Here is a 12,536-nt window from a genome sequence, read left to right as displayed (position 1 = left end):
AACCACTCGGAACTTAGAGAGTACATAGAAACTGTACTAATAGCAATACTTAGAGATAGTTTTAGTACAAATAAAATTAGAAAGCCATTTATTCAAGTTAGTTACATAAAAAATAAGCTAATAACAATTCAATAAATTGTTAGAATTGTTGAAAGTAGAATTAATCCAATTATCCAATGTAGAGGTATTGCATAAGTCAATGTAAAACTCCATGCAAGAGCCCATGTTACACTTTAGCATAAGCATAGCTTTTACTGTATTTGCCTTCATTGTTGTTTTTTCTGATATCCAAAGCATATTCATTAATTAAAACACCCTTTTAGTTGAAGCAGTTATTACTGGCAAACATAACAAGTATTGAACAGTTTTGAGGATATTTTGGTAAGGGATATTTTGTCATTTAAAACTGTAGAATATTTCTGCCCATTCAGTATCAATCTCAAGATTCTTTTCATTCCAATCCTTTATTTTTTCTACCATTACGTAATTTTTTTACAAAAGATGCTTCATCAAATAAATCACTTTTGTTTATTAAAATTTTGGGTATGTGTACTGTTTTTTTTTAGATATCTGGATATCTTTTCACAGGGGAGTTGTTTTAAGATCTATCCAAAAATTTTTCTAAAACATTTAAATGGTCAGTATGTATTTTTAAATGTTCCAAACTGTTTTTAAAAACATTTTTAGCATGACAGATAAACCAATCTCTATTTTCTTCTAAATTTATTAAATCATGTCTAATTGTTATTGGAATATACTCATTTTCCACCTGTCTTCGATTTTAATTTTTAAGTCAGAAATGTGTTTTGCAACATCAAAAATTCTCTGAAAATGCAGGACAGGCAGAACAAATTGTGAGAATGTGGGACATTTTCCAGGACACATTACCATACCATGTGGGACAAACTATTGAAATCTAGGACTGTCTTGCCTAATCCGGGACAGCTGGCTGGCTTACTAATGAGGAAAGAACATTGTTTGAGGAGTGGTATTGCAAGTTTTCAATTTGATAATAACATCTGATTATTATAAATAATCAGATGTCTTATCCCTTAAAATTGTATCATATCAATAACAAATTACTTAAACCTCCCACGTGATATAATGAAGTGTCTATAAATTAATGAATTTATAGACACTTCACTATCATATCATGTGATTGCTCATTATTATGTTAATGGACATAATAATGATTATTGTTCCTAATAATAAATAATCATGTAGACCTCCTCTTCCAAGTAAAAAACAAAAACTTGCCAATGCTGTGGAAGCTCATTTTTCATTACTGGTGGAAAGAGATGGGTAGGTACAAAATAGTGCAAAATAGCTTCAGATTTGCATGCAAACAAATCTGAAGAGTTACATATGAGTTATAATTATGAACAACGAGCTAAGCAAATCACTTGAAATAAATTTATCATTATAAAATTTTTATTAACATTATGTACCTATAATAATTCAAAATAATAATGTTTTGTTATTTAGTATGATAACAAAAGGTTAACTTACACAAATAGTCTTGGCAGCTCCATCAGTCATAGCAAGAGGGCAGGAGTATATTCCAGAAGAGGGAGCATAAAGATACACCTTAGCTAGTTGATACAAGCGGCTAATTAAAGAAGACATATGCTATACTTTACATGAAGGAAGGGAAAAAAAAGGATTAAGCAGAATTTAATTTTTTTTTTAGAAATTTAAGAGAATTTAAAATCTATTTTTATTTAAGATTAGAGAGTCTATGAATTTTATTCACAAAAATATCACCAAACTTTCTACTTCCATTTTACTATTACCAGTAAAAAAAAGAAAAATACTCCATGGGTATTTTTTACTTACTATGGCAATCAATTACTATAAAAATTTCAACTTGCCACTACACCTAGTTATTGATCCTTTATTAGTATACAGGATAAGGAAGTGATTATCCCCTTGTATAAGGCAATGGTCAGGTCACACCTCGAGTACTGTGTACAGGACTGTAAGCCTAATTTTAGGAAGGATGTAGAGTTGTAGAATGAGTACAGAGAAGGGCAAAAAGACTAGTGAGGGGAACAAAGGGGTGCTCTTATGAAGAAAGGCTTAAGTTCTGCAAATTGCAGCATCTGGAGACTCGGCACCTGCGAGGTGATCTGATTGAGGTGTATAAGGCTTTGAATGGATTGAGCAGGCTCGATGCTAATGGAATTCTTCCTCTTGCTCAGATTACAAACCTGAGGGGGCATAGATTCCAACTGAGGAAAGACAGTTGTAGAATAGATTTGGGGAAATTTGCCTTTAGCCAGTGGGTACTTGATTGCTGGAAAAAACTTCTATCTGTTGTTGTGGAAGTAAATAGCTTAAATAGACAAACATTTACAACGAATGGATCAGTGAAATGGGAAGGGGTTTGTTTTTTTTTTTTGACTGCAAAAGTTGCAGCCAATAGGTTCTGCAAGAGACTAGATTGCTCAGTTACCATTTGGACAAGAAGCAAGTTTTGTACTCCTAGCCTGTTTGAAATCTAGCTTGGTCTGATTAATAACTACTTTACAACTGTTATGAACTTTGATGTAGGCAGAAAATTAACGTGGATATTTGCAAGCACACCAATTGTGATATGAAACATTCTTATGGTCTGTGAAGTGGCAACTGAAGTTTAATATAGACAAATGCAAATGACTGCATAAGGGTAGAAGTAACCCCAGCGGAACGAACCACCTGTGTGGTACTACCCTTAGGGTGGTAGAAAATTAAAAAACCTGGGAGTAATTGTGCAGTCAGATATGAAGTTTTCTGAGCAATGTAGACAGGCTGCAAGAGCAGATTATGATGTTTTCTCAATGATATACAGGAATTTTGCTAACAGGGAAAAGGAGGTGATTATCCTTTTGTATCAGACAATGCTCAGGTCATGCCTTGAGTACTCTGTACAGGTCTGGAGGCCTCATTTTAGGAAGGATGTAGATTTGCTTGAGCATGTACAGAGAAGGGCAACAAGATTGGTGAGGGGAATGAAGGGATCCTCTTACCAAGAGAGGCTTAATTTCTGCAAATTGCAGTGGCTGGAAACTAGGCACCTGCGAGGTGATCTGATTGAGGTGTATAAGGCCTTGAATGGGTTGAGCACGCTGAATTCTGATGGGATTCTTCCACTTTCTCAGATTACGAACCTATGGAAGCAAAAATTCAAATTGAGGAAAGACAGTTATAGAATAGATGTGCAGAAATTTGCCTTTAGCCAGCAGGTGGTGAATTGCCGGAACTAACTTCCATCTGTTGTTGTGGAATTGAAGCGCTAGTTAAGACATCAAAGGCAGATATTGTTGGGATATCAGAGACATGGTGTCACACAGACATAAGAAGTGCAGAACTGGAATTTGAGGAGTACAATGTGTACACAAAGGATAGACAGGACAGGAGGGGAGGAGGAGTTATGCTATTAGTTAAGAAACACATAAAATCTAAGGAGGTATATCCAATTGATGTTGGAGAACAATGTTGACTCTATTTGGTGTGACATAAGCACTGTGAAAGGAAAAATGAGAGTGGGTGTGTGTTATAGGCCTAATGAATCTGATGAGTATAATCAGCAATTGTGCAGAAAATTGAGTGGGCCAGTAAATTAGAGTGTCTTATAATGGGTGATTTTAATTTCCTGGATATTGACTGGAATTTGTGGGTTGGTCACTCACACACTAGCAAAGCTTTTGTGGATTTATTTGGATGATTGTTTTCTACAGCAGCATGTTCAGGAGGCAACTAGAGGGAGCAATTCTCTTGATCTGATTATCAGTAGTGATTCTTCATGCATCAAGAATTTGCAGATAAAGGAACCAATAGGTGGCAGTGATCACAGTGTGCTGAAGTGGGATTTAACTCAAAGAGGTAACTACCATCAAGGGTAAAGGGAAGGGTTTTTCCTTTCATAAAGGTGACTACAGTAGTCTGAGAGTGTATTTAAATTCTATACGGTGGAACCAACTGATGATATTACCAACAGCAAATTCAAAACGGGAAGCATTCAAAGAATTAATCTTGGAAGCCACTAGGCTTTTCATACCAACAAAGAAATATTGTACAAGATTTAGGGGCGCCTCCGTAGCCAGGTGGGAAGGAGCAGCAGTGCGTAGCACACGCTTCTTGATTAGACCGGGGTTCGAGCCCGTCACCACCAAATACAGATGATGCGGAAAGGTCAGGGAATGACCACCGCATATCCCGGAGCAATATGGCCTAAGCTGCTAATGCTCCTAAAAACCAAAAAACAACAACAACAACAAGATTTAGGCCTAAATGGATGTCAGATAACTAATTAGACATGTTATTTGTTTTTTTTTAGGAGCATTAGCAACTAAGGCCATATTGGTCTGGGATATGCGGTGGTCATTCCCTGACCTTTCCGCATCCTCCGCATCTGGTGGTGACGGGCTCGAACCCCGGTCTAATCAAGAAGCGTGTGCTACACACTGCTGCTCCTTCCCACCTGGCTACGGAGGTGCCATGCGGTGGTCATTCCCTGACCTTTCCGCATCTTCCGTATCTGGTGGTGACGGGCTCGAACCCCGGTCTAATCAAGAAGCATGGGCTACGCACTGCTGCTGCTCCTTCCCACCTGGCTATGGGGGCCATAATTAGACATGTGATAGAGAAGAAAAATGCATGGATACATATAAATTAACATGTGACACAGAAGACTACGATTGATATCAGCTGGTCTGTAACAATGTTACAAAGGAGGTTAGGCAGGCGAAGGCAGATTATGAGAAATATTTGGCAAGGGATGCAAAGAAAAACTGCGGAGGGTTCTTTACTTATGTAAACTCTAGAAGGAAGGAGTTGAATCAGAAGGGGACCACTTCATATGGATGGTTCAACTGTTCATGATCCTGCTCAGGTAGCTAACAAACTGAATGAATATTTTGCATCGACATTCACACATGAGGAGTTATTCAGGGAGGGGAATACCAGAGGTGTAATCAACTCTGGCAGTAAGCCAGATAATCTTGTAATAACTGAGAGTAAAATGGAGGAGAAATTGTTGAAGATAAACACAGGAAAGGTACCTGTTTCATTCACCTACAAGAATACCAGACAATCCTAAGTACATGGCCAACACTCCTCATCTTTTTACTCACAAATAACCCATCCAGGTACACTGGATAGATTCCATCCTGGGGTGGATGGAATCTATCCAGTTATATTAAATTAGGCAGCAAAGGAAGTAAGTAAACCCTTTCCCATAATTATAACAGCTTCCCTGGACTCAGGGGAGGTACCCATGAACTGGAGATGTCCAAGTGTGACCCAAATCCACAAAGAAGGATCAAAGAGAGACACAGGTAAATACAGACCTGTTAGTTTAACTTCTGTTCCAGGCAAATTAATGGAGGCACTGGTTAAAGAAGCATCGTATTGCAAGATCATCTAGACAAGACTTCAGTTATAGCTCGGACACAGCATGGGTTTGTTAAGGGGAAGTCTTGTCTGACTAATTTGATTGGATAATATGATGTAGTCACAAAGGAACTGGATGCAAAGAATAACTTTGATATCATATATTTGGATCTTTGAAAAGCCTTTGATACTGTTGCACATGGAAGACTGCTGTACAAATTGGAGCAGTGTGGAACTGGAGGCAAATTGCTGCTATGGATAAAGGGATAGTTGAGTGGAAGAAGACAGAGAGTGGTAATCAATGGACACTGCCTTCATGGACTAATGTTATTAGTGGAGTCCCTCAGGATTCAGTGTTGGGTCCATTGTTGCTTTCTGTATTTATAAATGATACTGATGATGGTATATCAGGCTTAATTTCCATGTTTACAGACAATATGAAGGTTGGCTGGGTTGTTAATAACACTAATAAGATGCAAATAAGATGCAGGATATTTCAGAGACTGCTTAGCTACCCTAACACATGGGTTGTGTTAGGGTAGCTAAGAAAAAGAACAGGTGCATGCATACTTGCATGTACACCAATGCTAGGAGTTTGGTAAATAAATTTGATGAATTTTAGGTATTGCTCAAAGCATCAAAGGCGGATATTGTTGGGATATCAGAGACATGGTGTCACACAGATATAAGTAATGCAGAACTGGAATTTGGGGAGTACAACATCTACAGAAACGATAGACAGGATAGGAAGGGAGGAGGGGTTATGCTATTAGTTAAGAAACACAAAATCCAAGGAAGTGAAGCCAGTCGACATCGCTGGACAGTGCAGTGTCGAGTCAGTTTGGTGTGACATAAGCATTGGGAGATCAAAATTGAGAGTAGGAGTGTGCTATAGGCCTAATGACTCTGATGAGTATAATAGGAAACTGTACAGGGAAATAATAGAGTGGGCCAGTAAATCAGAGAGTCTTATAATGGGGGATTTTAATTTCCCAGATATTGACTGGAATTTGTGGGTTGGTCACTCACACACTAGCTAGGCTTTTGGGGATTTATTGGATGATTGTTTTCTGAATCAGAATGTTCGGGAGGCAACTAGAGGGAGCAATACTCTTGATTTGATTATCAGTAGTGATTCTTCATGCATTAAGAATCTGCAGATACAGGAACAACTAGGTGGCAGTGATCACAGCGTGCTGAAGTGGGCTTTACTCAAGGAGGTAACTACCATCAGGGGTAGGGGTAAAGGGAAGGGTTATTGCTTTCGTAAAGGTGACTATGATGGTTTGAGACAGTATTTAAATTCTGTACAGTGGGACCAACTGATGATGTTACCAACAGCAAATTCAAAATGGGAAGCATTCAAAGAACTTATCTTGGAAGCTACTAGGCTTTACATACCAACTAAGAAATATTGTTCAAGGTTTAGGCCTAAATGAATGTCAGAGGAATTAATGAGACATATGGCAGAGAAGAAAATTGCATGGGATACATATAAATTAACACGTGACACAGAAGCCTATGATAGATATAAGTTGATCTGTAACCAAGTTACAAAGGAGGTTAGGCAGGCGAAGGCAGATTACAAAAAATCTTTGGCAAGGGATTCAAAGAAAAACAGCAAGGAGTTCTTTACTTATGTAAACTCTAGAAGGAAGGGGATGAATCAGATTGGTCCACTTGATATCGATGGTTCAACTGTTGATGATCTTGTTCAGGTAGCTAACAAACTAAATGAATATTTGCATCGACATTCCCCTCACTGAATAACATGAGGAGTTATTCAGTGAGGGGAATGCCCGAGGTGTATTCAACTCTGGCAGTAAGCTAGATAATCTTGTAATAACTGAGAGTAAAGTGGAGGAGAAATTGTTGAAGATAAACACAAGAAAGGCACCTGGGGTGGATGGGATCTATCCAGTTATATTAAAGGAAACAGCAAAGGAAGTAAGCAAATCCTTAGCCTTAATTATGAGAGCTTCCTTGGGCTCAGGGGAGGTACCCATAGATTGGAGATGTGCAAATGTGACCCCAATTCACAAAGGAGGATCAAAGGCTGACACAAGTAATTATAGACCTGTGACTTTAACTTCTGTTCCAGGAAATTAATGGAGGCACTGGTTAAAGAAGCACTGCAGGATCATCTAGACAAGACTTCAGTTATAGCTCGGACACAGCATGGTTTTGTTAAGGGGAAGTCTTGCCTGACCAATTTGACTGGATATATTGATGCAGTCACAAAAGAACTGGATGCAGGGAATATCTTTGATATTATATACTTGGATCTTAGAAAGGCATTTGATTCTGTTGCACATGGAAGACTACTGCATAAATTGGAGCAGGGTGGCACTGGAGGCAAATTGCTGCTATGGATAAAGGGACGGTTGAAGGGGAGAAGACAGAGTGGTAATCAATGGACACTGCTCATTGTGAACTAATGTTATTACTGGAGTTCCTCAGGGTTCAATGTTGTTTTATGTATTTATAAATGATATTGATGATGGTATATCAAGCTTAATGTCCAAGTTTGCAGACGATACAAAGGTTGGCAGGGTTATGAAGGACACTACTGATGCTATGCTGCTGCAACAGGATCTGGAAAGGTTGAGCAGATGGGCTGAGAGGTGGCAAATGAAGTTTAACATTGACAAAAGTAAAGTACTACATATGGGAAATAGTAACCCCAGAGCAACGTATCAACTCTGTGGTACTACAGTGAAAGTGGTAGAGAAAGAAAGGGACCTGGGGGTAATTGTGCAGGCAGATATGAAGTTTTCTGAACAGTGCAAACGGGCTGCAAGAGTAGCTCGTTGTGTTTTATCAATGATATACAGGAATTTTTCTAGCAATGATAAGGAGGTGATTATTCTCTTGTATAAGGCAATGGTCAGGCCACACCTTGAGTACTTTATACAGGTCTGGAGGCCTCATTTCAAGAAGGATGTAGAGCTGCTGGAACGAGTACAGAGAAGGGCAATAAGATTAGTGAATGGAATAAAGGGTAGCTCTTACGAAGAAATGCTTAAATTTTTCAAATTACAGTGTCTGGAGACTAGGCACTGGCGAAGCTATCTGATAGAGGTGTATAAAGCCTGGAATGGTTTGAGTATGCTCAATGCCGATGGGATTCTTCCTCTTGCTCAGAATAATCACCTGAGAGGGCATAAATTCAAATTGAGGAAAGACAGATATAGGATAGATGTGTGGAAATTTGCCGTTAGCCAGTGGATAGTTAGTTGGTGGAACAGACTTCCATCCCTTGCTGTGGAAGTTGATAGCCTAAATAAAGCCTCAGCTGGACAGGTATTTCGAATAAATGAAGGGGTGAAATGGGAGTGGGTTTTTTTTTTTTTTTTTTTGGCTGATGCTGCATAAGCTTGCTTTCTTGCATCATATGCCTCTACTAATGCTAATGCCCACTTTTGCAATTGTCTCTTCAAAGCCCAGTGTGCATATCTATAGCTGGTTCTGTGACATGTTGCATGCATAGGGCCTGTTTCCCCATTCATGGAGGAGTGACCGGATGTTAATTGTAGGGCAGTGTGTATATATATATATATATATATATATATATATATATATATATAAATTTACCATATTGCATCAAATATTTATATAGTTGTTACCTGATAAAGTTAACAACTCTGCCAACCCGCACTGGACCAGCGTGGCAGATTATGGTCCATTTCCCTCAGCATGAATTGTTGAGGAGGCTTCCACCCTGCAGTGGGTTGATAATGGCTGCACTTTACTTTTTTTTTTTTTTTTTTTACCTGATAAAATAAGCAATAAAATTCCTCTATAACTGACCCACTGAACTTTATTTCCTTTTTTTTATATAATTGTCCTTTGAAAAATAACCTCTAAATCATGCAATCTAACTACTCTAACACAATTTTTTCCACAAACTTTCAAGTCTAATTTCATCTACCCTGCTCTGATCAAACTTGATGTTTCCCAGGACCTTTCTAGCTGAATAATACATTTTTCACCTTCCTCATACTTGTTTTCCATATTTTTCCAGAAATCTTCCCAAGATTTATATCATTTTCCAAAAATTTCTTATATTTTTTATTTCCTCTAACTGACTTTAAAATTTAACCATTTAAGACTTAATCCATGAATTTTGATTAATTGGTAAATGTCAAATGAAGAATTGCAAAATATATAATGATGGTTATATAGTTTTATAAGTTCAAGTAACTATACCTTTTTAATATTTAATGTCTTTAATTCAAGTTTAATTTAAGAATATTTCATGTTACCTACTTTTGAATTTGAAAAGATTGTTTGTTCAGTTTGTACTCTAAATAATAATATGAATCATATACAGACAAGCCTGAGCTCTTACTCACCTCCATTCACCATACTTTTTTTCATATCCAATAGCAACAATGCCTTCTTCGGCTGCAATATCATGCATACGTTTCCAGGCACTGCAAGTCCATAATTCATCAGTACGAACTCCCCATGCATTCTGTAGAATTAACTTAGGCTGATGTAGTTCACATTCTCTTCCTAAATGATATATGTCAGTTGCAACTCGTGCTCCAAACCTTACTAGATCTTTGGATATGTCTTGAAATATCTACAGCAATTTTTAGATAACCACAGCTTAATGATTATATCATGTTAAATTTCCTGATATTAATTGCATGAATATAGATGCGCACTAAATATTAATACAAGTATTTCTCAAGTGAAAATATATATAACTAGATCTAGTCATAAACAGGCTCAAAGCTTTCAAAATTCAAATATATTGTAAAATGGTGCACTTAACTTTAAAATAATCCTACTGCATTTTCATTCCCAGTCTACTTGCTTATTTGATTCATTACATTAATACACACTTTAATATCTTTACTTATATTCATTTATATTTATTATATTTATTACTTATATCTTTATATTTATACACATGTTGATATCTATTTTTATATATAATTAACGATCAGATAACCTAATACATTCAGTGCATTTGCAAAAGGCAAATGCTTTTGTAAACTTTAAATGGGGAATGGTAATTGGCCAAAGGCATTTTTAGCATTATTACTCCCTAGACATGCAAATGAAACAAAAGATAAAGTTGTGAAATTTATAAATAATATTATTAAAACAAAATGTAAAGGATAAAATTACAAACCAATAAGGCAAAAATAAAAATCATTAACTGCAGATTGTTGTAACACCATTGTAAATTCATGTGCCAACAATCTAAGAACAACCACAAGTTCCCTCTAACAAAATGGGACAAAACATCATCCATATATAGCTTCTAAAATCAAATGAACAAAAATAATTAATATCCATATCTCCATAGATCTGTCAAAGGAAACTAAAGGCTGTATGTGAAGTAATAGGAGACAAATGATTTTGTAATAACTGAGAGGAAAGTGAAAGAGAAACTGCTGAAGTTAAATGTAAGAGAGGTACATGGGGCTGTGGGATCTATATAATTATATTAAGGAAGGCAGCAAGGGAGGTAAGCAGCAGCCCCTTAGCCAAAATTATAAGAGAATTCTTAGATTCAGGGAAGTCCATGTGGATTGAAGATATATAAATATGTCCCAAATACAGATCTGTTAGCTTAAACTTCTGTTCCAGAGAAAATAATGGAGTCACTGGCTAAAGAAATAATGCAGGGCCATTTAGACAGAAGTGCAATTATATTATACTTCAGTCACAGAAAGGTTTGCCAAGGGGTGATCTTGTCTCACCAATCTGACTGGTTACTGAAAAAAAATTATTTTGATCATTCTTTTTCAATTTCCCATCGGAGATTGAAACCCTTCTGAAGTGGAGGGGGTAACCTGACCTTTTTTCTTTAGAATCACTGGTGGACTAGTGGATAAATTGTTTATTAATGTACCCTTCACTTGTTTAGATGTGAAAGATGTTTTCTCTAAATTAAAAAAAAAAAAAATGATAAAATCTTTCACCCAAAATTCCAAAATGTAGATTATTTTGATTACAGTTTCAATTTAGTTTCATTATATTATATCTTAATATTATATCTTCGTAAGGGGGAGAGGCATGGCGACCAGGTTTTTGAGTGTGTTTTTCAGACCACCTCCTGAGTTCATTTTCTTTAATTTTGAATTTTTGGTTAACCCGAGAGGCATATTTCCCCCCCTCTGTCCCCACCCGAATGTTATAGATTGATATTTCTTATTACAATATACCCTCTTCTAATGGGCACACTATTTTGTGCCAAACTTTCCTTGTACCCAATATTTTTATGAAACCCATCTGATGGGGTTCAGAAATTAAGATTTTTTAATATCCTATACAACCCGGGTATGCATGTGGTTTTTGAGGTCCTCTTTTGTTATAACCATTTAACTGTTACGACTCGTCCTCTCTATGTCGTAGCTCAGATGATTTATATCTGCTGAATCCCCATTTAAGCACGGCCATACTTCTAATCTCTCCCCCACCACGTTTGTTTTATTATCTAATGATCGAAGCTTACCTCTTCCGGAAGAACTTTTTTCAGGTAATTCTGTAAAGGAATATCCGCAGTATATTGATTTTCCAACACTGGTGCGTCTTGAATGAAATAGCCATGTTTTGCATGAGCAAACTCAACCCATTTTGGTTTCGGTTGTTTCCCTTTAATAGTTACTACGTCGTCTTTCGGAACTGCAAAACTACTACAACATGCAAATTGCGATCTCGGATACCGTATTAGTAGACAAGTATATCTTAAGAAATCCTTCAAACTTCGTGATACTAATGCCATTATTATCTGCTCAGTCAACAGAATACAAACGCCTAGTGCAGTCCAGTCACAACATGAAAATCATAAGGTAGCGGTTGTTTTACATAATATACTAGTACAGTTATAGCGACAGATGATTGGTTATCGGCTGGCATCAGTGATAAACGTGCTCAGTGTACGGCCCACTAATAAATCTTTTGGTGTAAAATACAGTCTTAGGTAAAATTTGGTATCCGATAACCCTGGCAGTGGTCAACAACCGGTGTTTGGTTGAATCCCTCCGAAATCGCGTAAACACATAATTTGACAATGTGTACACACGAGCGGATTAAGGTCGATTGAGGCCCCGGGCGCAGAAGAAAATATTGGACCCTTAAAAAAAAGAGAAAGACAGGGAAAATAAAAATACATGTTAACCATTTTTTTGAATAAATAAAAA

At 37.0% G+C, this 12,536-nt stretch overlaps 1 protein-coding gene across 1 annotated transcript in view; it reads right to left on the bottom strand.

Annotated features, from left to right (window-relative positions):
• The window catches only part of LOC150075765 (acyl-CoA dehydrogenase family member 11-like), a gene marked incomplete at its 3' end in the record, with an annotated part of 132,322 nt that extends 120,204 nt beyond the window's left edge, over positions 1 to 12,118 (bottom strand). Inside the window, exons 1-3 of the mRNA XM_090387876.1 lie at positions 11,849 to 12,118; positions 9,729 to 9,961; positions 1,510 to 1,609 (exon numbers count right to left, since the gene is read on the bottom strand). Coding sequence (XP_090244002.1) covers positions 1,510 to 1,609; positions 9,729 to 9,961; positions 11,849 to 12,118 — 603 coding nt within the window. The remainder of the gene's footprint in view (positions 1 to 1,509; positions 1,610 to 9,728; positions 9,962 to 11,848) is intronic.
• Between the last annotated feature and the right edge of the window lie 418 nt (positions 12,119 to 12,536).

Source organism: Mastigoproctus giganteus, chromosome 13 (assembly GCF_048544385.1).
Source record: "Mastigoproctus giganteus isolate SK-2022 chromosome 13, ASM4854438v1, whole genome shotgun sequence".
In the NCBI taxonomy this organism is placed as follows: domain Eukaryota; kingdom Metazoa; phylum Arthropoda; class Arachnida; order Uropygi; family Thelyphonidae; genus Mastigoproctus; species Mastigoproctus giganteus.
Note: the sequence above shows the minus strand (reverse complement) of the source record. Positions and strands in the feature narration are given on the sequence as shown.